Source organism: Pieris brassicae, chromosome 5 (genome assembly GCF_905147105.1).
Source record: "Pieris brassicae chromosome 5, ilPieBrab1.1, whole genome shotgun sequence".
NCBI classification, from domain to species: Eukaryota; Metazoa; Arthropoda; class Insecta; order Lepidoptera; family Pieridae; genus Pieris; species Pieris brassicae.
The window spans coordinates 17,184,604-17,210,099 of NC_059669.1; the positions used below are offsets into that span (position 1 = coordinate 17,184,604).

Genomic DNA, 25,496 nt, shown 5'->3' on the forward strand with positions numbered 1-25,496 from the left:
AAAAATACTTTTACAACATACATAGTTTTATTTGAATGAATCGGTATATGAAAATACATCATAAACAAAACTACAGCACCAATAAATATCTCATTTTCACAAAAATATCAAGCAAATATATCTTTAACATCAACATTAAGGCAGTTTCATACTGAAATTAGATCTCTTTTTTTTCTTATGAGACAAGGGTGAGTAACACGCGTTTGTAGTCCCCTTTAGTATCATCCTGCAAAATATTACATTATTCTAACGATTTATAAAACATGCAAAAACATTAGATTTTGTTTTTAAATAAAATTTTGCAGGATTTAAGCACAAAGTGTGACTAGCACATTCCTGAAGTCACCAGTTAGGTCTTCCTGCAATATTAAAAAAAATACTATACTACAGCAAAATAAGTAGAAACTGGCCCATAATTTCTATAGTCAAACACGTGCAATCGAATTTAAAGATTACAATACAAAATATATTATTTATATCTTAAAATGCAATGTACCAAAAGTAACAAGGGTACTATCACTTAAAATCGAGCTCAACGGGGTTATGATGCTCGGTATGTAAGGGATGTCTTAGTAACACATAGTTGATAAGAGATGACCAAGCGGACCTCCTATGTCCTCCTGAAAAATTCACAACTACTTGTAAAAACAAGCTACAAGCCTCAATCCCAAGCCCGTGCACGATACTAAGCAGTTACTACTACTACTGTGACTTGTGCTTAAGTAAACATAGATAGTGAAGAAGCAAAATATACAGATCTTTAGAGAAATTTACACCCGACTCGACATTTGTCTATGGTGAATTTGTTTAGCCTAATGTGTAACCTAACAATTGACAAACATAAAATAGTTATAGGTTTGCGTATGCGTTGACAGTCCTTTATTCAACAAGTGTAAGTAAGGCCTTCTTGTAATCTCCGGAAGTGTCACCCTGTAAGCAAAATTTACGGGAATACTTAGGAGTTTATTCGCATTTTGATACAAACCAAACTTTTAAACATACAATTTGTTGTACATGGGTCCATTGATTTACTCTTTTTATCAGACATATATATCTTAAGCAAAAGAAGCGATTATTCATGCGGTCTTTTTCTTTAGTATAATTGAATTTATTGTAACTGCCATATATAAAAATATATTAAGGGTAAACTAACACCTCTAACTGAAGAATTTGGTAGATGCGAATATTGTTTTTACTGAAGTATATCTACATTCTACGTTTTCGTTTTATCGACATTTATTTACAATCTTTACACAAAAGTCTGTTATATACAACTTTGACGATAACAAACAATGTTAATAACGTTTATTTTTTGCAGTCGTGGATATAATATAGATCTGTATATATTTTTCTCATACAATAGACGTGAAACGATGATCTATGGAATTAACAAGCAAAGATGATAGAATGTCTAAGAATTTTTGGTAATGAGTTTTAAGATAAATACATGCTAATATATTTTGCTATAGAAAATATGGGTCAGATTCATATATTTATCATGCTGTTAAATGGGGTTATTTTACGACACAATAATAAAAATTGTTAAAGAGCAATATAATGCAATTCTCAAGCAAATACTTAGGAATATTTAATATTCTCAGTACCACAAATGATAATCAAAATTAACAAAAGTTATTCTAATTCTCCTTTGTACAATATATAGTCATTTAATAAGCGATTTTCCGTTATTACACATGCTGTTGCTATCTAAAACCGATGCAACACATGGTCCCATTAAAAACATTCAATATATTATTTTTAAGTGGCATAATATGTATTCGATTATATTGCGTTATAATGTTATTGGACTGAACAGTGACGAATCAACCCATAATTTTTTACACGCCTACTATGACTAATGATTGCGCTTAGGCGTATTAAAGAACTACTTTTTTTATGATTGTTTAACTCAGTCTTGCGGTGGTCGTCACTTTTTTTACACCAACAACGTGGATTTAGACTATCATTTACACACTTTGCCATTGTTCTTTTAACGATATCGCTTATTTAATGACTAAAGAATACACAAATATAACATATACAACATTTAAGAATCTTACCGCAATCCAGTCTTCCAAGGGCTTTTCGAATTTCTCGAGGAATGCCTGTTTGATGTCTCCAAGGTCGATTTCAGACCGGCTGACCACAATCCTGATAAGGGTCTTGTCGTTTGTGCCCATCCCCTTCATGGAGTAGTATAAACGTTCAGCAAAGAAGCCTACTTTGCTCTTCACGCACTTAACTGTAATGTTAATTGGTTGATTTGAAACGTTGCATAGTGAATGTAATTTAAAAAATAAGCTATTATGATGTTGCTTACTCAAATCAAATAATTCATTTCTACAATTTTAAATAAAGAGGATTTTTAGACCTTTTTAATTATAATGCAGTCAAAACCGTTTACGACATCGTTTAGATCAACCTACCGGTTATATTGACGAAAATCAAAGGTCCCGGCGGATAAAAGTATTAGGTATTTAATAACAACGTCATCGGCTGTTATGACTATCGGTTTTTACGATCAAATATGAGTAGTCCCTTCGATGTCGTTATCCACACTAATATTAATATAATGCTAAGTATCTACTACTATTTTTAACATACTTGGCGCATTATCTCGACTTTAATAAGCCTTAACCTAAAACTTCCGCCTCACGTACAAATTATTCTCGTTTCCCGATATATTCTTTACAATTTAATTTCCGGCAAAACATTTTTCGTTATGATTCAGCTTTTAAAGACAGACTAAAATATGATCACGGTAAATTCCAAGGTCGTGTGACTTCCTATTGTGCGTATAGCCTTCACGTAACTTAATAGCCGAGTATGATTCAGGCAATACTCATGCAAAATAATTAACAAACTGATTGTGTATAAGACAAGTTTCTAATTTAATTCATTGATATTTTTTCTTTCACTGTACGATTGATAACATAGAAATAGATATATATATATATAAACAGCCGATATGTATTGATAGTCTCACTGTTAACCTAACACTTGTCTGCTTAGTGCAATGTTTTTATTTTATCATATATGTACCCGTTAATTTAATACATTTGCATAAAGTAACTAAACAAAAACACATCTTTAAAAAAAACACAAGCACGGAATTATTATTTTAGTGTCGGAAATCTGGGAACACTATTCTTAAGTTAATATGTAGACAAGCTTCGCAAGTTGTGAAATATATTTTCGAATATTAATTATATATATTGTTCCTTCAAACTTACCAATAGCAAGCATTCCCTTTTCTACACTTCCAGAGAATTCCTTTTTGATAGTCTCCTCGATGTCTTTGCCGGCGAGCGCTTCATACTCAGCGAAGATCTATAATTAAATTACCGTTTTAACAAATGATTAGTATTTAGCAGTTTAATAAGGAAATTGCCAATAGAATATTATGAATCACCGGAAACAATAAGTTTTTCTATCTCATTCAAGTCACGTTTAGTTTACTTTATAAAACTTTGTTATAATCTCTTTGACAGATCTTGATAATAGATTTGACTCATGACCTTTATGAACATTGAAGTTGGATAAATTGTTAGTCGTTTTTATCAAAATTATGATCTACAAGGTAATTGAAAAACAAAGTTATGAAATTAAAATATAACAACTATTATTATTAAAGATCTCTTTGGTTTTTAAAAACTATTTAAAAATTTGTATTGTCTTATGACGCCTTTCCCTGAGAGAAAAATCCATAATACATCTTGCCATTTACGATGCGAAACTGAGCTGTGGGTAGCTCTTACGTAAAAATTTTATAGCAAAAATAGTTTAATTACAGATTATATATTTTGTAAATAATATTCACAAAGAAAGTAATTATTAGATCAAATAAATAACAAACCTGTCTCAATTGCTGGTAAGAGCGTGTAATAAGGATTGAGTTGAAGACTGACTCATCAGTTCCCCACTGGCCTTCACCGGCAGCCGCCAGGGCTTCCGCGTCAGCTTTAGCTGAACCTTCGTCAACGCCTTGGTTCTCGTCACGGTTGGCCATGCACAGAGACACGCACAGGCGTTTAAAGTGGCCAGAAGTGTCGCCTTTGAGGTCAGACTCTAAGCTCTTGCCGTATACTGCGGAGTTAAAATATATTAAAATAACATTGTCTAGGTACTAGGTCTGACACACATTGTACACACTGAATTATTAAGATCCTCTCTAAGTTTTAGACAATTGACGTATATTTTGTGAGTTGGTGTTTGTAAAGTGGGTATACTAACGTGTGTCAGCCATAAAGAATAATCTATGACTAATCGGTGAGAACATTATAATTAAGTCGTTAAATGTGCTGTTAAATGTGCTTTTATCTGTGGAAAGTAGACTTAACAATAACTAGGTGCAAATATTACCTTGGTTCTAAGGTGTCGCTAATTGCTAAAGGCCGTTCTATACGTCAAAAATTGCATATGATTGAGATATTAAAGTGATTAATTAGTGACATAATACGTGATTGTTTACGATTGATTGTCAGGCAAGAAGAATATGAATCAAACATATTTCTTCCAATTGTGTCGACCACAAAAACAGGACAACTGCAATACAAGTACATCGCTGATTGACTTATTGTTAACAATTTGCTAGCATTCCCTAACAAAGAACGACAAAAACCATTCGATCTAGTTATTTCAAAATCAGTAGCGCTGATGGGCGGTAGCTTGCAATTACGTGGTACGAAAAATCAGTATTGTTGCTGTTTAAACACACAAGACTTAGACGCCATTTTATAAGTTCGTGAACATAATGTAATAATGAAAAACATTGCTTATAGAGGCTCTGTTCTAATAACATAAGCTTTGCTGTAACATATTCAATGGTTCAATTAACAAAGGCACTACTAACTGTGAATAATAATGAAGGTTCGGTTTGTGACCTAATAATTCACGGCCATATTGAGTTAAATCAAACACTAGTTTGTATAGATAAGGACTTTTGTTCTTTATAAATTGGATTGTACGTCGAAATAAGACCACTATATGAGTATGCGCGGAATTATAGCTTCATGGGACGTTATTTTCTCGAAACACAATTATGAATTGTATATTTTACATTATTTGATATCAATTAATATGCCCATTTAGACACGTATTACCTCATTTGTTATTGCAACAAGGCGATAAATTCTTATAGGACCAATTTGCACCACTTTCTTAGTCTATTATAGAATCATATATAATAAAACTTTCAATTATATATTCTATATGATGTATTTGTTTCAGGTGGGTGTTCTGACACAATAATGTTTATACCAAAGATCCTTGACGTCTATGTACACTAGTCTATAAGCTAGTTCTAGGTACAAGCAAAGGTTTAAGTTACTTATTATAATTACGCCGGAATGCATTCTAAACTCTAAATCTACACGGTTTCTACATACTAACCACATAATGGTAATACAAGGAAAATATTTTAATGAAGTATTTTGATAAAAGTTTCGCATGAACTATTTTAGATTGCAACTATCGCATGCCGCAAGCTAATAATGGACAACAGCGATGTTTTTCATTACTCTCACTAATTATACAAATATTGTTTATAGGATAAATATAAATAATTTAAAAAAATGGTGCTTGGTTTTTGATTCTTTTATTTTTGTAATTCGTTTCATATTTAAAAATACTGGAACTTTGAAATTAGTTCTCCCTTACTTTTCAATACTGTGACCACTGCCTAACAAATCGGGGATTCATGCTATTGTCTACATCATTCATGATAACCTAAAGGTAACTAATAATACCTAACTTTGTTATCGCTTAAAATTATTCCACTTGTTTCCAACTTAAATTAAAATCGATAGCTGCAAAAAAAATAACGCTAGCATAAAATAACTTAAATGTTTCATATAATATAGCATTTAATTTTGTTGAACTCATTATCTACGAAAATAATTATCGCAAGTAGGCCGTTGCTGTACGGCCCAAACTATAGATTCATAAATAGACTAATAAAAATTAATGTAATATTCTTTGGAGAATACCATTGAAGCCACAATATTTAGTAGCCTTGGGTTTCTGATAATTTTTATTTATTGTATGTGTCTGACATATGCCGTCGATTTTTGGGTTAAAGACGTTTTGGTTTCCTTACGATGTTTCCCTTTGCGCTTATATAAAGAATAAATCTATTGGTACATAGCCGAATTCGAACGCCCTAAATGTTAAGAGCCGCGTGCTAAGCTCTTATATATTGTACTTTGCCTTAAGAAGTCACCTCTCAGTGAAGCACAGAATAGCACAGACTCGTGATTCTTGGGCAAGGCTAGACAACTATTACAGTCTGTCGTATGTCGTATGTCTTAATACTGGTAAAAACTTACATTGTTCATAAAATGCAGAAATAGTACGAATGCCGTAGTTAGAGAGTGTGCAGAGGATTTCGATGATAGCTTCCTCATCAGTACCAATCCCCGCGACGGCGTCGTGTAACTCCTTCGCGTAAAAGTGGGGCAGAGGTGTCATCAGAGCAATGATAACATTCTCCAAGTTGCCACTGAGCTCGCTCTTGAGTTCGCTGATAAGGTCCTATATAAACATTTATAAAACGGATTTTAATATCAATCAGATTCACAAAGGGACTGCTGATATTTAACACCAGTTTGCAAGGTCAATAAGGCGCGCTTTTAATGCCAAATATTTTTATTTATTACCTAAAACTAAAACATTTTTTTGTATGACTACTCAATTGAAATAGTTGTACCAAGTTGCTGCAATATAGTATTTACAAAAAGTCGTATTATTAGCGAGCTTTAAATCAAAGCCTAAAGTATTATGTTAGATATTCCTTAACGCGTACTTAGTTCGACGAACCACAGACTATTAAAATTAGGAACCAGTCGGAAGGTTCGTTGAAGGTCAATTCATTTGAAACGTCAGAGCCATTTTATCGAATACATTTATTCATGCATTGGAATGCACCTGCATTTGTGAATCACGCCACCATTGGCTTTATTACTAGAATTAAAAGGTAATCAATTAATTTCCTAGAAATAAAACTAAGCAATTGTACATATTCATTGGTATTTGCTGAAACCTGTTCATTTTAAATCAAACCTAAACATACTCAATAGGATCTATTTTTTTTTAATTTAATAATTTTACTTTACCTATTCCAATATTTTGTCGCTTTTCACAGAACATTTAATTAACTCATAATGTGTAACCTAACTAGGTTAATAACTACGATTTAGTACATAAGACTAGAGTCACAAGATCTAGGTTTGTCTGTTATTATGCAAATGTGTCCCCGGTGCAAATACACGATAAGATATGACATTAATGAAATCTAGAAGGCTACGGTGCATGTATTATCGCACTAAGTAACGTATTTTATTCTCAATTTACGCTTATAATTTATTTTTCGTAAATATAAAAAATATATACTTCAATGGAAGCATTGATTAAACTCCTAATATAACACTAATGAATCAGCTGTGAGATGAAGTCATAAATAGCTATGCGATAACAAGGTAAAACTAACTGGTTAGTCATTTTAATAAAACGCGTTTATCATATTAACTATCAAAAACACATGAATTCAGAATTGTTTTAATCGTATTTATTATATTTAAATTGTAATCACAGTAGTTATTATTAATTAAAAATGATCACAAACATGAACATCATACTTAAATCTAGTTTAAAGAGCTGTCAAATTTCATATAAGGTTTGACAGTGCTCACACAGATTATAACTGGAGATACAAATAGGAATTACCTTAGAAACCCTAATACACACTCCGTTTTTGTAATGCAATAAATATTTATTCTAAAAGTTTCGATAGACGTCGGCAAAATAACAAAATATAAGTAAAAATAGATCTTACCTTTCCATAGTTGGTTTTGAAGGTTTCGGCGATCTCCAGGCGCTGGACGATACCACGACGACAGAGAACGTCAATGATGGCCTTCTCATCTGTGCCGAAACCTTTCATAGCCTTGCGAAGCGTCTCCGCATCAGAAGCGGGGTCAAAGGGCTCCGCGGGGTACACCGTTGGGGTGCACTAGAAGGTCAAATTTAAAAGTGTTTAGATTATTTTTAATCGTAGCGCCGTCTTTATCATTTCGTATTAATGAACACTACACAAAAAATTGAAATAAAGGTAATGTAAAAGTTTAGAACGTAATATACTAAAAAGATTATTGACGTAGAACTTAGCAATTTTTCAAAAAGCATAACGAAATGCAAATTTTAATAGGGGTCTGGATTAGGATTTAAAACACGATTAAATCGCAATAAGCAAAATTAGAGAACAAGACATTCTAAATTTTATCTTACAATAAATCAAAGGTGACGAGAGAAGAGGCGTCTTTTGACTCATAAACATCTTTTTTACATGCAACTATATACTACAAACGTGCAGTTGTAATAATATTAAATTAAATATTGTGTAGATAGAGTACTAACACAATCGGTATTGGTCGCCTACTGGCAATAATAAAATAGTTTTACCAACTGATCCCTGCGATCTAATATTATGAAAATATAAAAGATCATGTAGATACGTAACTAAATCAATAGAAATCAAATGGACTTTATTGAAATTTATAGTTCCGGAAATAAGTTGGCCAGAATCGTTACATGCGCAGAACACTTATGGCTCCTATTCCAGAACGTTTAATAGTTTCCTTATTAAAAGTAGATACCTTTTGTACGAATTCGCAAATCTCTCACCTCAGAAAATCTGGCCAAGTTACATGGCGAAACATTTAAAAAATCTATAAATACAATTAGAAGAAGAAATTTTATTTAATTAAGCAAAGATAGAAACAGTGCAAGGAAAATCATGCTGTAATAATATATTTCCAACCTTAAATTTTTCCTTCAGAGCGATTGGAGGGCAACAACGGTAACATTAATTATTTTAATAGTTTGAGACTATTTGTACCAAGGTCCCTTACGTAAAAATTACCTTCGATGTGTATGAAGTTTGACATCGTTTAACATTACACATACTTCACGTATCAAACAGTTTTTGAAATTTATGATATTTCTTGATTGGCACGGTATTAGAAACAATAACTGAGCAACGGTCAGTTGCTGCTAACTTCTTACAGGCAGTTCAGGTTGAAGCAAGTAAATTTAATAAGTATAATTAATATTAAATATACAGGTATGCACAAATTTACATTAGTAATAAAATACTAGAAAAACCTAACTATTAGATCGCGTGACTGCATTAGGTTAAAGCTTTTAATAAATATTTAATAATGCACTTACTACCTACCCACTAATGTTACTAATTTGAAAAATAATTATGTCTTTGCTATTATTATTCTTTAATATGTTTCTTGATATACTATATAAAAATATTCTGTACATACATTGTCACCAACCGGTTTATGCATTCTATACGAACGTAACTGAGCTTCGTGAAGACTCTTAGCAAAAATTCAACTAGAACATTTCCGCTGATTCAGTTAATTTTCCCAGTAAATTTAACCTGTTTACCTATTAGATCTGCTAATAAAACGCTTTCATAAGAACAACCTTGCGCCGAAAAGATGACATCATCCTAACAATCGATCGAAACGCTCAACTATAAAATGTAATATTTACCTTGTAGGGGTAATACTGTTGTCCGCTCATTATGGAAAAGTCCTATAACAAATAGAAAATACGTGAAAAACATTTCATATCAAGCACTCGAGTTCTAAAAATATCACACGTCAAACACTGAACCGGCTTTTCGATTTGCAAACAACACCGGCCGCTACGCAATTTTATCACTTTACATTGTAATTACTGGAAAATCTATTGAATTGTATGTGCGTTTAACATTACATTTATAATGTTATTATATATCTAATTAAATATACATACTTGTTTTTTTATTAGACGACACACCCAAACTACTTAGAAGCGAAATCCGAAATAACTCGTGTCGTAAGAATGGCACTCGGTGAGTCAATGAGGTCGGCCGGTTCCGTGGCGTTTTGTTTCGCCCTCTCACTCACTAACGTATAAACCTTTGGTTAAAATTATTACAATAATACTTTCTACATGTAGCCAAAATAAGAAGTTCCTATTAATTAATATATTTTACATGATATTTATTAATAGGAAAATAATAATTATATAAAATTTAACGAAAACTTCAAGTAAGTAAAGCTTTTAAATGTATGGTAAATTACTTACATAGGAGTAATAAATGTTTTTACCTACTGGTACAGGTATCATATAAAAAAATAATTTCAGTCTTAAACAGAACTTCTGTTAAAGGTTAAGTACGTTATGATTTTGGATTGATTTATTTCGAGCCGTTGATATTTAGTGCCTATTCATTTAATAGAAACCATACTTTTTATTGTAAAAACGTTTATTAATACTGTTTTCGTTAAATTTTACATACACATATACCAAATGTTTCCTTTTCCTAGTCCACGTAATGGCCCAATGATGTCATCGACGACGGCGCAGCGCGGCGACCCGCGCTAAACGATGCTGCGTAAACTTACAATATAAAATTTCTATGGTGTAAAATATTATATGGTAAAATAGGATTTTTTATTATTTCTAAGTAAAATAAATATATTTATTTTGGCTTTTGGTTTATGTTATTAGTAATTATTGACCTTAATTTAACCTGCCATTTAGGTATTTAGTAAAAAAAATCTTGTATTCAACAGATGCAGGAAATGCATATTTTAAATTAAAAATAAATTTAATAGTACTATAGGGCCGATTGAAACAGTTTTATCGAAAATTAACCAATTGCATATTTTATTAATTAAATATGTAATATGAATATATATGAACCACATACTCATTTTAGATATTGTTTAAAGTATAATTTCGATTTTTTTATTATAGTGCTATAGTCATTGATCTTATTCACTAATTCTTAGATCATCAACTACAAGTAATGAATCATGTTGCGTCAACAAGCTGTAGTATGTATAACGAAATAGTAAATATTTTATATACGTGTTTTCTACGTAACTTGTGACACGTAATCTTACAGAAATAAAATAACAAATAGCAACATTTACCCTATTCTGCTAAAGAAAACTGCCATCGAGTATGTAGACGGCTATAGATATCTTATAAGGTGGTGGATTCGAGATTGCTGCCTTGCTTTGCAAATGGGGAACAAACTTGGATTTTCCAAAACAAAACGAAAGCAAAAATACGTTCTTGCCATCGTGCGGTAGAAAGAAGTATTCTTGGAATTAAACTAAGCGACGAACAGAAAACTTAATGTATAAGTACGCAGAAAAATAAAACAGTGAGCAGGGTAGGTAGCCCGTTATACAAATGACTAAAATTTTATATACAGTTTACGTTTACAGTTTAGTTTTATAAAACCGTTTACGACGACATCGTTTAGAACAACATATCGGTTATATTGACCAAAATCAAAAAGGGTCCCGGCTGAATTCTATTGTATTAGTTACTTAATAACGTCATCCGCGGTTACGACTCTGTTTCTACGACTAAATATGAGTAGTCCCATCTATCATCATATATCTTTCTGTATAATACGGATTCTGTACAATAAGACGGATAAATAAAGGTTTGTTAATTTTATTATTTAATCTTGTGAAGATTATAATAACAACTCGCAATTAACTACATTTCCAAGCTTTCTTAAATATTAAAATCAAGTCAAATGACTGAAAAAGTCTGAAAATGTTCCATTCAAAACAACTGCACAATTTTAATTCAATACCAGTAGTGAAAACTCAAACGTTTTGTGTACTGCTTGATTAAAGTATATGTAAGTGCATGATTGAATAGTACTTTTATTTTTACTTTGTAGCAAACAAATTGATTTGATTTTCATAAGATAGTAATAAAAAAACATTTTATTGTATAAAACCGATTTATTACATTAATACATTTTGTTGGAATACACGGATGATGGCTGTTGTGACTATAGCAATAGCTCCAATATACATAAATAATATTTCATTCAAATTGTTTAGTCTTCCAAGAAGAAATATTGACCAGCTCGCTTTTGTTCAATATCCTGAAAAAAATTTATTTTTACATATTTGTTTATATAATTAAATTAGCTCTTAATGTTTTATTAGGATTTAATATTTGACAAACATTGACAAATCTTTTTTTTCAATAGTAATAGGAGACTTACTTGCTTTAGAACTACTTTAGAAAGAAAAGAATACCAAAACAGTGATTGATAATCACTGAACTCACTTGTAATGGAGGCAAAGACTATAATTTTTTATGATATTGGGAAAAAAATAAAAAGATAAAATTCAGTAGTTACACTGTTAAATTTAAGTAAGCTACTAGATATAACATATTTGCACATGCACCATTAATTAAATATATTTTTGGTTTACCTTTATAAATCAAATAAAACTCACCTTAACTGAAGAATGTTTATTAATCCTTGGTCTAAAGTTATTAGGGTCTCTTCTGAATGTAATACCAAGTAGTTCTAAGAATCTGTTCATTCCATTTAATAATGATTGAGGTGCGTTGGCTGTAGCATGCTCAGAAGGTACTCCCTCAAATACTATGACTCTGTCTGCTAGATATGTAGCCATAATAAAGTCGTGTTCTACTATGAAACCAGTACGCTTAGCATGTAGGATAAATCTAGAATAATAACAACATAGCTTAAAATTATGTTTTTCTACAATATTTTAATAAAAAACAACATATAATTAAAAAAGAAATACTAATTGAGTTCCTAAACAAAGATGTTTATATTCCAGTTAAGTAAGGCCCATATTTTAGAATTTAAGTTTAGCTAAAATCTAGGTTCAAGAGTTGTAAAACCATGTTTACTGTATGAAGTTTCGACAGCTTAAGACAAGATTGAGACAAAACTTGAGACATGAATTAGAATATGGACCTAAGAGTAACTGATGTAAGCTTTACCTCTTAATAACTTTAGCTGCGACTAGACGCTGCTCAGAGTCTAGATAGGCAGATGGTTCGTCAATTAGGTATACTTCAGCAGGTTTCCCAAGACACAACACCAGAGCAACACGCTGCAACTCACCACCAGAGAGGTTCTGGACTTCTTGATCCATAATTTCTTCAATTTTCATTGGTTTCATTACATCAGTTATGAACTGGAATTAAATTATATGTCATATATTTCTTGCTTAATTAACAATAAATGAATACTACTAGACTTTTAAATCAATATTATTACAAAGGCTAAACAGTGAACAGCCTACAGTCGAGGCCAAGACAACAAGTACCTCCATAGACTACTTGGTATTGTACAGTATGTATACCTCTCCTGTCGCACTTAAGGAATACATTCAAAGACCCATTGCATATTTATAAATGTTTTAAGGACTTTATTTCTCATTACAAAATTATATTTTATTTACATGAGAAACTTAATATTATGTATATATGAGCAAGATACACATCCCAATTTTATTCCACTACATTCACTCTGACATGCATTTTTAACGCCCCTTTGAATCTGTCAAACACACTAATATTGTGAATTTTAGATGGCAACTGATTAAACAGTTTATAAGACACATTGTCTGATGCAACTTATAAACTTCTCCAGGATGCTTGGTAATAAAAGTATGCACACACTTACTTCTAACTGAATGTACCTGCGACAACTGATCTTAGTTGATAATGTGTAAAGAATGACAAGTAGACATTTGTAATTAAAGTAGTCAGTAGTCAGTAAGATAAACAATAATTTCTTTTATATAAAAGAACTTTGAAGAACACCAAATTACTAATGTATTATGTAAACTAGATAAGAATACCTGTGGATGTGTGTAAGCATCTCGTATTTTATCATGGAGCAGGTTTCGTACTTGGCCCTGTGACTTAGGAGAAATCTTCTGCGGTTTATAGCTTATGTGCAATTGTGGTAACTGATTTGGACCTATGTCAAAACAATGTTTTTGTTTAATAAAAATTAATTAGTAATAAAAAGAGTAAAATTTCTGTCCTAAATTGAAAAAAAAAAAACATTTATAAAATATTTCTTAAACGTGTCACATGTGCATACACAAGAATTTATCGTATTTTGTAATTATTTCTAATAACGATTTATGTTTCATTACAAAATATTAATATTATTTTGAAAAAGATAACAAAGAATGTTTCGTGTCCTTTACCTTCTGCTGGAATGGATGCCTCAGCATGTTTCAAACATTTTTGAAATACGGGATGAAAAAACAAATCAAATAATTCTGTTCGAGCCATTGCAAATGTTTATAATTCGTTTAAATGCATAGAAAGCACTTTTAGTTAAAACCACCATAACCTATTTGTTTCACAAATTTTAATGGAACACAGACACATGTTAAATAAGCATCACACAGAATAATTGAAAATAATATTATGTTTCTCCTTTTAATATAATGTACTGATAAAATTAAATCATTGAATTGTTGTAAAATAGCTTTCCCTTTTTCAAAGTTCAAAACAGACAGTAAACATTCGACACTGACAATTGACAAATCGACGTGAGCCTAGATGACGTAGATAACAGTATTGCCAGTTCCATTTAGAAACATACAGATTATAAAACATATTTGTTTTTTATTACATAACAAGATTATTCAAAAGTATTATTCGTAATTAGTTAGCTTGTATTTATATAAATTATAGTTTCATCATTTTGAAATTACAATAAAACTAATATTTAATTTACCCTAATTTGTAAATACACATACCTTCATCAGGTTCTAGGTTTCCAGCTAACATTCTAATGAATGTAGTTTTTCCAGTACCATTCTCCCCAAGTAGCACTAAGATTTCGGAATCTGAGAATTCACCTTGTGTAACACTTAGGTGGAAATCCCCCATAGATTTTGTCATTTCTGGGTATTCATAATGATTCATTCTTTTGATCTGTTAACAATATTATCTTTATAATGTAACTAGGGCAAAATTACAAAAAAATTATATCCTTGATTTTACAGCTTACTTCTAGAGATCAGCTTAGTCTTAATAAATAAGTTTTATTTCCTCACCTCTTCTTCTGTAGCTGACTCAGCAACTTTAAATACAAGAGATTCAGTTCTGAACCTCATGTTTTCAGTGGGCACAAATCCATCCAGGAAAATATTAATACCTACAATAGAAGAATTTATTACAAACCTAAAATAATGAAATTTTAGTATATTTTTGTAGATTTCAAAATAGACATATGTTCAATAGTGTAACTAATATATGCATATTAATAAATTAAAAAGTATTATGCAAGTAATATTTTAAACATTTTTTGAATATTTATTACCTTCTCTAACTGAAAATGGCATAGTAACTACACCATAAGCACCAGGCACTCCATACAAACAACAGATAAAATCGGACAGATAATCTAACACAGACAAGTCATGCTCCACAACTATGATAAATCTGCAAAAAAAAAATAAGTAAAAAACTATTATTAAAATGTCAAGAAAATTAATATTTTTCTCCTAATCAAGATAGCCATGTTGTTGTGTTTGCATGATATTAGTATCTGCTGAAATTTTGTTCTAATAAAAATATGCTAAGATTTCTAATGAAGTTATTATATTTAACCAAGTATAAAGTCTTAGTAAATAATAACTACTGCATGATTCTTAAACTCACTTATCGGGATGTATAAGAGATCGAATGGTACGGGCAGCATTCAACCGTTGCTTAACGTCCAAGTAGGAGGAGGGCTCATCAAACATAAAAATGTCCCCATTTTGTATGCACACCATAGCACAGGCAAATCTCTGAAGCTCCCCTCCCGACAGAGCAGCAATTTCACGGTCACGAATGTGTGACAAATCTAATTAAGAAAACACTTATATGGATAAACATACAATAGAATATTAAACTTAATGTTACTAACCATTACTATTTATTTGTTTTTATAGTAGTTATGTTTGCATTTTAAATACAGAAATAAAATATCATAGGTATACATCAGGGACTATGTAAAAACAAAATGCAAAACAGATTTTAGTCCAAGCTTAACATAAAGAATATAATTAATATAATATTATATATTTAAAGTACAGAACTGTGAAGTTCTGTAACTATATTGCTGTAGAGTTGAGTCTCGGAGTTGATTACTTAAATAAATCCTGTTAAGGTTGGTGATAATTAAACTTCTACAACTAGAAATGCTTTATGTTAATGAAAATTAAAAAATTAATAGCATACCCAGCATGTCACATATTACTTTCTGGTTTTTCCTTTCATCTTTCTTATCCAATAAGGCTCCTACAGTTCCTTTTACTGCCTTTGGGATTTGGTCCACATATTGTGGTTTAATGAGGGCCTTCAAATCATCTTCTAGGATCTTAGTAAAGTAATTTTGTAACTCAGATCCACGGAAATGCGATAAGATCTCTTGCCAGTCAGGGGGGTCCTAGAATAAATTGCCAATCCTATAATCAAAATTTTAAACAGAGAGAAATTTAGTACACTATTCAATCTATTATAAAATAATAACAACATACCACATATCTACCCAAATTTGGCTTTTGTTTGCCAGCAAGGATCTTCAGAGCAGTTGACTTTCCAATACCGTTTTGACCAACAAGCCCCAGGACTTCACCAGGACGAGGAATAGGAAGTCGATGTAACTTGAAAGAGTTCTTAGAGTAACGGTGAGTAGTATGCTTCTCCAAATTTGATGGAATATTAATTATAGTAATAGCATCAAAGGGACATTTCTGTAAAATAATGTGTATCTTAGCTATTGTACTTGCTATGCTTGTTATATTATATAAAATATTTATTTAAAGACAATATCAGCATAAATATAAGTTTATGGTAGCTCACCTTGACACAGATACCACAACCTATGCACAGTTCTTCAGATATGGTGCATATTTTATCATTAGGAGTCACTTCAATACATAGCTTTCCCATACGCACGACAGGACAGCTTTTCTTACACTCTTGTCTACATCTTTTAGGTTTACAACGATCAGCATTTACAATAGCAATACGAGTAAGTTTGTCGGTCTCTTCGGTAGCTTTTTTTCGAGACATAACTGTAAAACATTAAAACCTAATGACACACAACTAAAGGGCTATTTCAGTACATAGGTCAGAACTTTCTCTGAATATGTGGCACATATACACTGGAAATGAAAAATAACCTCCAAAAACATGATAGAATGGATTTGATGAGTCAGGATATTTGACACAAATTTTAATGAATTATTTTTGATTAATATGAAATATAAATATTTAAATTTTATTCTTTAAGTTATTATTAAGTAAATACCTAACTAATAAAAGCGAACGTGGACTAATCTTTGCCTACGTTCGCGTGTCCTTAGATCTGAAAATGTCAAAAGGCAGAAGAATGAAGTGGGTTGATAATTTTAAAATATAGCAGTCACTGATTACTGACAGTGACAAAACGTCTATACACGTCTAATTGAACCATAGCTAAAAAATAATTGAGAAGAACAATACTTTGATAACGGCTCAGTCAAAGAAGACAGACAAGAAAAGTTGTCGTTATTAATTTTAGAATCATAATTATTCATTTAAATATAGTAGGGAGAACAGAATTAAATATGGAAATGTTGTCTTCAAAAACTTAGTTCCTTTTTTATTAATCAATGACGATAACTAGACCGAGACCATCGGGCAAGACTGATTGTGGGAACTATAAGTTAGTACTTAGTACTTAGCAGGGGGGGGACAGTCTCATACAACGTGATTTTTCTTTCGATGGTAGCGCCCTCTATAGACGATCTCCTAGATTCTACTGTGCTCAAAAGATGCCGCTTTAATGAAAAATATGATTACCATTTCAAACGTTCAAAAACTACTTTGATTTACTTTTACGCATATTTAGACACAGATTAAGACACTGATGTTTTATAAAATTTTAACATGAAGGATAATGTTATATCAGGTATTTGAATGCCAACTCCCAACGGCAAAAGTGTCAAAACAAAAATTACAAATTACAAACTGACTCCTGCTTGTTGCGTTATCATTTTGCTGTAGTTCATTTTGTATTTTATCCTGTTTTCTGTATTGTGAGATATTCTAGTAAGCACGTCGAGTCGAGCTTTTAGTTTCTCTGGCATACTGTCGGGTGCAGAATGCACTGGGCTGTACAGTGTAAATTGGTGTTTTAAGACTTTTCAAAAGAACGATATTTTGTGGTATTTTTGTGATTTCGTTCATAATGCCTAAACGATGTGTGTTTGGTTGTTCACCTAGTGGTAAGTGATGCATTTACTATAATAGAAAGTATAGAAGTATAAACTAAGCGATAGAAATACCACGCCAAGTGGAGATTCATATATTATCTGCTTGCAGGAGACGGTCTTACTAGCATCTTTTACAAAATATGATTGCATGCAGACAGGTAAGACAGCCTTTAAGGCATGTCTACTATTCAGATTATTATAGTTAATTGCTAGATTTATATGTCTCTCCTAGCGATCTGCCACCCCAAAGGGCTCATTTCGATGTGCAAACACTTCGGACTATTCTATAAAATTATATTAAATCACATAATCGATTCCAGAAACAAAAATAACCTATCTTTCCGGTACCTTTCCTTGTTATTTCTTATTTATTTATTATTGTATTTCCTTTTATTATAAAATAAATTAACTGACCAAGTAACGAAAATACCTGGAAATAAATTTAAGATATATATCTTCAGCGAACTCGTTTTAATAAAGCAATGCACCCTTTTCTATCCCGTAAGGGTCTACAGGCATAAGTGCTTATGTTTATGAATGTATTGTTTAAATACATAATAACAGAACAGATCATTTAAATTACGAAATTGCATTGTCTTATCCATCTCAGCAACAGCAGAAATTTAATTTAATTTATTTCAGCCACTATAAAAGATATTATTTCATGATTTAATGTTGAATCTTTAAACTTTATCAACATATTGACATGCATATTTTATCTTATTTTTCAGATGCCAGCCTTCATTCATTTCCAAACCCTAAAAGATTCCATCAGCAATTTAATTCTTGGGTTAATCTTACTGGTGATTTTGGATTGACTAATGAAGAGATTTTCAAAAAGAAAAAAGTTTGTGATGTTCATTTCACCAACAGAGATCGTAATCGTAATAACCGATTAAATGCTTTAGCCATTCCATCTCTTCATTTGAATGGTAAGTAATTGAAATATTAATTAATTTACTTTACCCTTGGATGGTTGAGAAACCAATATATCTACAATAGCAATTGAATTTTCATTGTCTTACTTATTCCTCCATGAAAAGGTAAAAAAGTTTGTGATGTTCATTTCACCGACAGAGATTGTAATCGTAGTAACCAATTAAATGCTTTAGTCATTCCAACTCCTCATTTGAATGGTACGTAATTGAAATATTAATTAATTTACTGAACCCTTGGATGGTTGGCAAACCAATATATTGACAATAGATTCTATTATAGTGTGTTACTTAATCTCTTATAAAGATTTTAGTGGGAAAATGTTTAACTCTTTTCAGGCTTTCATGGAAAACTTCCTTACCCTAGTGAAATGGTCAGTCAGGAAATGGAACTGAACACCCAATTAGACGCAGGTAATTAAAATAATTGGGTTTTTAAGGGACTACAAAAAAAGAAATAATTGAATAAGAATTTGCCTGTATTGCTTTTTTTGTGTGTATGTTACTGGATTTCTCTATCAATCAGCAATAACAATTAATTTAATAGTTTCTGTATTGACATTGGTTATTCTTTCTTAATTTCAGGTTCTCCTGAACATAATATTATAACACTTTCAAACATATACCAGGACAAAGCTACCACCAGCTGCACCATTGAAGACATCAATGTTAAGTCATCCATATCAGGTAATAACAATATATCTTTTTGAATGAGTACTAAGAGACAACTGACTGCTACTGTACTAAATGAGTTACTATGTAGAGATCTCGAACAAGCATGTCCCCTCAATGTATGCCTGGAAAACAGGTGGCTGGTAGAGTCTGGATAAGGAAGGCAGAGGACAGATTGTTAAAAATCAAACAAAATTGAAAATCTAACTGTATATTGGAGGATAGTATTCGTATAAGGAATACAAATCCTCGATTTTGTCCATTTTGTGTAGGTAAAAACATGCCTATGTGCAACAGCTCCTTTCGCTACGTGTTTGTTTAGCTATAGAGGTCATTGTGACAGCAATACTTTCATAAAGTACGTGTTTTTTAAAAGTATCATATCCTCTTACGGTTTTGTATAAGTGGAGCGCTGCAAGGGTTATAATTGCACAAATACACACATAACACTTTATTTTTATTAAAATAATAATTGAGACATCTGACATCATTTCAGTTGCCTATGGCTCAGCATAGAACCCTTATTGCGCGAGTTTGACTTCCAATTGTCTGATTTTATTTAATTATATTTTTTTGATACAGCTTCGAAAAGAACGGCGCCGTCCAAATTGACAGTAAATAGGTATAGCACTTACAAAAAACAAATTTGTAACTTGAGAAGAGAAATCTACAGTCTGCGAAAAAGTGGTGAATGACCACGCGCGGCGCGGCTTGCAAAAGCCGAAAATCTGGATGCCAACACTACTTTTCAGAAAGTAGTTAAAGGTATGACATCACAAGCCAAATAGTTTACCGCCATGCAGATGCAAACGGCGAAAAAACAAAAGGGTCGTCGTTTTTGTTTGTAGAAAGAAGAAACAGTATTGTCCTTGTCTTTGTATAAGAGGAGTGCCAAGTGTGATGCCTTGATGGCAAAATATTTTACATTGCCATCAGCAAAATCTTTAAAAAGAATTTATGAGAATTAAAAAAAGTTGTGCATGATTTGCCTCGCGAAGATAAACTGTACACGTTAAACTTTGACGAGATGTCACTTACGCCGCAAGTGCATTACGATGCAGCAACCGACAAATTAAAAGGATTCGCAACTCACGGCAAACAAGTATTTGCAAGCCATGCATTGGTTTTCATGGAGAAGGGAATTAAAAAAAGGTACAAACAACCTGTCGCTTATTATTTCACCAGTAACCTGAACAAAAATGAATAGAAGGTAATAATACAGGAAGTTATCAAAAATGTGCAAGCAACTGGCTTGACCGTTTTATGTACTGTGTGTGACCCAGAGCACAGTAAATGTGAGTGTCATTAATGAGCTTGTGGCCGATACAAGAGTAAATTATCTCAGAAAAGGAAAGGATACCAAAGTTAACTTCTTTGAAGTGAGCAAACGAAAAAATATTCCCATATGTGATGTTACGCATTTAACATGCCGAAATTAACAGAGGAGCATGTTAATATAGCAAAAAAAAATGCGTGTGAAAACAGCGGTGCAAATTATCAGCCACAGCGGCTACGCTGTATTGCCGCAATAGCTATATTGCGGCAGAGCATTTGGCAGCCCCAGGAGTACTACCGCAGGCATGCCGACAAATAATTCTGTTCTTCCTTATAATCAACAATTTGTTTGATTCTCTGAATTGTAGCTCTCTTCATGTGCCAAATGGAAATCTTTATAGGGGCTGAGAAAAGAAATTCATGTCATCATCAGCTGTGGCAAAAAGCACTCCAACTTTTATAAAGTGTCAAATTAATAGCTAAAAAACGAAGGAAATAAAATACGTGTGGTTGAATTGGTTGTACCATTAATAAAAAAATTCATTAAAACGATTGAAGGTATGCAAGAGCTATGGAAAATTTTATCCCAAAAATATTCTTTTGATTTCTTGCTTACGAGAAATTTCAAACATGATCCAGTCGAAAATTTCTTACATTACACTGACATATTGTGTCATTTCCCTTCAAATGTGTAACACATAAAAAGGCAATTTTTTTTAAAGAAATGACACTGACACTTTTTAAAGAATATACAGGTGGTGCAGGTCAATCAACCGAATATTATGTCGAAAATTGACCTAGTCTGGTGAAATCAGTGCATAGCTAAGTGTTGGTACACACACACTTACGTATAGTTAGTTTTCGAAATCGATAAGAGATGGCGTTGTATGTTCACAATGACGTATAGATTAAGACAAAAAAGCTGTAAGATGGCTCTCTATTCCCAGTATATGTTATTTCTCTATGGTACTTAGTAAATAATTGGCTGACGCACAAACCGCGCAGGCTAAGGAAAATGTTAGTAAATTATACTATTTTATATTTTTTTAAAGATGGAACTTTTTTCTTTCAAAGATAGTGTTTCTGTTGCAAATCGTTCTAAACGTAAGTATAAACTGAACAGAAATTCTTTGCTTTAAATTAAGTAATCATTCTATATAAAATCAAGATTTACGGGTAGGGAATATGACATAGATTATCTTATAAGATATTAAATTATAAAAATAACTGTTGAAAGTTCGCTGTTAGGGTGAGCTTATTATTAGCTAAGTATACATATAACTTTACACCTTCCACATTACATTATATTCTATTTTGTTATAACAGTAAATATTCAGGCACAGTTAGTGTCAATTTTATAATATAATTAAATGAGTTACATTTTTCCAGGAAAATTAGAAGTATGTGTTGACAGCCTAGAGTCTGCAATAAATGCAATAGATGGAGGAGCTGATGAATTAGAAATATGCAGTTCTTTGATGGAAGGTGGGCTCACCCCCTCTCCAGGGCTTGTAAATAAAGTTATTGAGGTGTTCAAATTTAATGGAATATGTAGTGATGCTGAAGATGGTCATCAAACAGCAAATCAGCATGTATGTTGTTAACAATGTAACTAGAATCAATATTATACATGTTTTCCACTTTCTTTGGTAAACAAGTGAATTTCTAAATATAGTATAGATATAACTTAAAAGACCTGAAGTGTTCACTTCTACTAAATTTAATTATTCACTACTTTTAATGAAATGCCGTAAGAAATTTAGTGATTTTCTGACGTCAACTTGTTTCCCTGAAAATAAAATGTTTCATTTATTTTAGGTACCAAAATTAAACATCATGATTCGTTGTCGAGGTGGTTCTGACTTTTGTTACAATGGTATGGAGATACAGACAATGCTTGCAGATATCAGATATTTTAAAGAATTGCAAATAAATAGATTTGTCTTTGGTGCGCTAACAGACAATCAAGAATTAGACATACAAAATTGTTCTCTTATTGTATTAGAAGCTTCTCCAATCCCTGTAACTTTTCATAGAGCTTTTGATTTATGTAACAATCCTTTTGAAGCTATGGAAAAAATAATACAGCTGGGTTTTGACAGGGTTCTGACGAGTGGCCAAAGAATTACAGCTATTGATAATGATGCAGTTAAACTGATCAAGGAACTGAATGAAAAATTTGGCACTGAAATAGAAATTATGCCAGGATCTGGTGTGAATTTAGAAAATGTTAGGAAATTTATTGAAATAGGGTGCAAAATCGTGCATAGTTCTTGTAAAGTTAAGAAAAATATTGTTGAAGTTAAAAGAGATCTTTGTATGGGATGTAGCAGTGTATATGTGACTGATAAAATAATAGTGAAGTCTATGGTGGAGATAATTAATAAATAAAATATTGTTAAACACATGGCTTTTTTTTAAAATAATTATTAGTAATACAACGAGCCCCGATGCAAAATAATGGCAGGAAGCATCACCTGTTGAAAAATAAAGGAATCTTGATGCTTATGTGACGGAATATAGAGAGGAGGAAACTTCACTTTGCGTTTGAGACAATCGGTATGAAATGCCTCATTTTTGTTCCGAATCACTTTTTTCCTTTCATCGCCAACTGTCACTTCAAATTTGGACTCAAAAACTACAAATGATACTACGCCACTGATCGGAAGTCCAATTTAAATGATCACGAGCAAACTTCAAACTCTTTTTCTTTTGTACCAGCAGTCAACAGTATTTTCTTCTTAGCGGTATAAAATCCGTAATCCACTATTTTTAGACTTGCAAGTATCAACTGAGACTTATTTGTGAATTCCTTCCATTGCACCTTGAGTTCTCCAGCTCGAGCACGACGGTTATTTTTCATAATTTTTTTCAGGATTCTGTTTTCTACTGCACTTGTGATGCGTGGCCGAACAGTTTTCTTCAAGCACAAACTATTCGCTTTCGAAGCTCTTCACACAGGAACGGGTTTGCCATGACCCATTGTTATTTGAAAACGAATGAAAAAACTGAAATTTTCAGAATTTATACTGTCTCACATGACCATTGACACAAAATTACTTGTACAAATTTAAATTATGCAATATAATTGTAGAAAGAAGGAATAATGTTATTTAACTCACCGGTAGACGAAGTATAGAGCAAATAAATATATGAATATGAACTATTTTGCTTATAACTTCTTCGAATTTAATACAGGATATGTATAAATTTAAAAAGCTAAAATAATTTATTGGTTCATAATTAAAAAAATGCATAAGTAACGCGACATGTGTTAGTAGTAGTTCATAGTAGGACAGCTTAATATTTTATATAGATAAAATTTCACACTAGGTAGACGAACTATTTTGCATTGGGGCTCGTATATGCTGCCCTAACATTTTAAAGAGGAAAGATTTTACTTTATATTTACAGAAAATACTATTGAACTGATAACAACGATTATTTAACCTATGATGAGTAGGAAATAGTCATAGTAAAGTTATCATAAAACAAAAACGAGTATTTATCCTTAAAAATCAATTAAAGCGAGTCATTGCGTCAACGGTTCGCGTGGACTGCGGACCATTTACATAAACTTCACGGTATAGTAACTGGTATTATACGGAATACTTAAATGTTATTTATTGTAAGTATTCAATTATCAAACTACAATAATAAACGACTCAAATATAAGAGTCTTTCCTCCAACTTTGATTTGGTTTCGGCCGTTGGATTCTAGTGCACAGTATATTTGTGTGTTAGAAATAACACTTACATTCTATAATGTGTTGAACTTGTTGAGGTCTTGACCACAAATGGAAATATTACTTCTTTGCTGGAGTAAAACAAAACCACGTTATATGTAATTTACGACTAAAGTCTGCGTTCAAAATAAAATAATATTGTTATGCCTCTTGGTTTAGGTGAAGGAAGCTCAGGAAAATATTATACCTGTTTGGACTAGTTCTGTTACAAATGTTTTTTTTAAAAATGAAGTAATGTAATATTATTCAAATTTATACCTACATATTTACTAAAGTCTCAGCAAAAATAAAACAATATTCTATTCTAAATGGCCACCGTCGGCTTTTATACATGCCTTCAATTTGTTTGGCGAATCGATGGATTTACGCACCGTTTCCAAAGGAAATTTAGCCATATTTCGCAATGCTTGCTCCAAAGATTATTGAAGAGGCTCAATGTAGCCGTGTCGCATAGAGCGACATGTCCTCTAAAACCGACCATAATTTGAAGTATAAAGAGTTGAGGTCTGGGCTGAGGGCCAGTCTTCAGCTCCTATAAAATCCGGAACGTTGGTTTCAAGCCAGGCTTGTGACCAGGTGCAGAATCCTGCTGGAAAGTCTACAATATATTTTTAAAAAGTGTATTGAACATGATCCAAGACTGTATCTTGATACACTTTGGATGAAGTTTTCACTCCTTTCTCACAAAATTTTAGTTTTGTTGTGTTTATTTAGAATTGTGAGCGTACACTTTA

General features: G+C 31.9%; 3 protein-coding genes across 10 annotated transcripts; 1 reads left to right on the top strand and 2 right to left on the bottom strand.

Annotated features, from left to right (window-relative positions):
• Positions 1-8: 8 nt before the first annotated feature.
• On the bottom strand, positions 9-9,934 carry LOC123710116 (annexin B9). Of its 4 annotated transcripts, none has more exons than XM_045661827.1 (8): positions 9,829-9,934; positions 9,565-9,606; positions 7,832-8,008; positions 6,327-6,531; positions 3,857-4,086; positions 3,234-3,330; positions 2,061-2,242; positions 9-226 (listed from the first exon to the last, which is right to left on the bottom strand). In XM_045661827.1, the coding sequence occupies exons 2-8, from the start codon at positions 9,592-9,594 to the stop codon at positions 176-178; spliced, it is 972 nt and encodes a 323-aa protein (XP_045517783.1). In that variant the 5' UTR covers positions 9,595-9,606; positions 9,829-9,934; the 3' UTR covers positions 9-175. The 4 variants fall into 4 exon arrangements, with proteins under 4 accessions (XP_045517783.1, XP_045517782.1, XP_045517781.1 ...); XM_045661826.1 differs by having other exon boundaries at positions 9-359; XM_045661825.1 differs by having other exon boundaries at positions 9-620.
• Positions 9,935-11,811: 1,877 nt separating this feature from the next.
• Positions 11,812-17,293, bottom strand: LOC123709904 (protein Pixie). Its single transcript, XM_045661506.1, has 12 exons — positions 17,189-17,293; positions 16,738-16,952; positions 16,413-16,628; positions 16,114-16,321; positions 15,550-15,736; positions 15,209-15,330; positions 14,943-15,043; positions 14,643-14,820; positions 13,725-13,846; positions 12,859-13,055; positions 12,339-12,573; positions 11,812-11,977 (listed from the first exon to the last, which is right to left on the bottom strand). Exons 2-12 carry the CDS (start codon positions 16,948-16,950, stop codon positions 11,930-11,932), a joined length of 1,827 nt encoding a protein of 608 aa, XP_045517462.1. The 5' UTR covers positions 16,951-16,952; positions 17,189-17,293; the 3' UTR covers positions 11,812-11,929.
• Positions 17,294-17,875: 582 nt separating this feature from the next.
• LOC123710224 (copper homeostasis protein CutC) lies at positions 17,876-23,408 on the top strand. 5 transcript variants are annotated; one of them, XM_045661990.1, is made up of 7 exons: positions 17,876-18,146; positions 18,244-18,292; positions 18,866-19,066; positions 19,409-19,483; positions 19,655-19,756; positions 22,406-22,608; positions 22,835-23,408. In XM_045661990.1, the coding sequence occupies exons 2-7, from the start codon at positions 18,283-18,285 to the stop codon at positions 23,405-23,407; spliced, it is 1,164 nt and encodes a 387-aa protein (XP_045517946.1). In that variant the 5' UTR covers positions 17,876-18,146; positions 18,244-18,282; the 3' UTR covers position 23,408. The 5 variants fall into 5 exon arrangements, with proteins under 5 accessions (XP_045517946.1, XP_045517947.1, XP_045517949.1 ...); XM_045661991.1 differs by lacking the exon at positions 18,244-18,292 and having other exon boundaries at positions 22,835-22,892; positions 23,119-23,207; XM_045661993.1 differs by lacking the exon at positions 18,244-18,292 and having other exon boundaries at positions 22,406-22,501; positions 22,835-22,892; positions 23,119-23,201.
• The last annotated feature ends 2,088 nt before the right edge of the window (positions 23,409-25,496 follow it).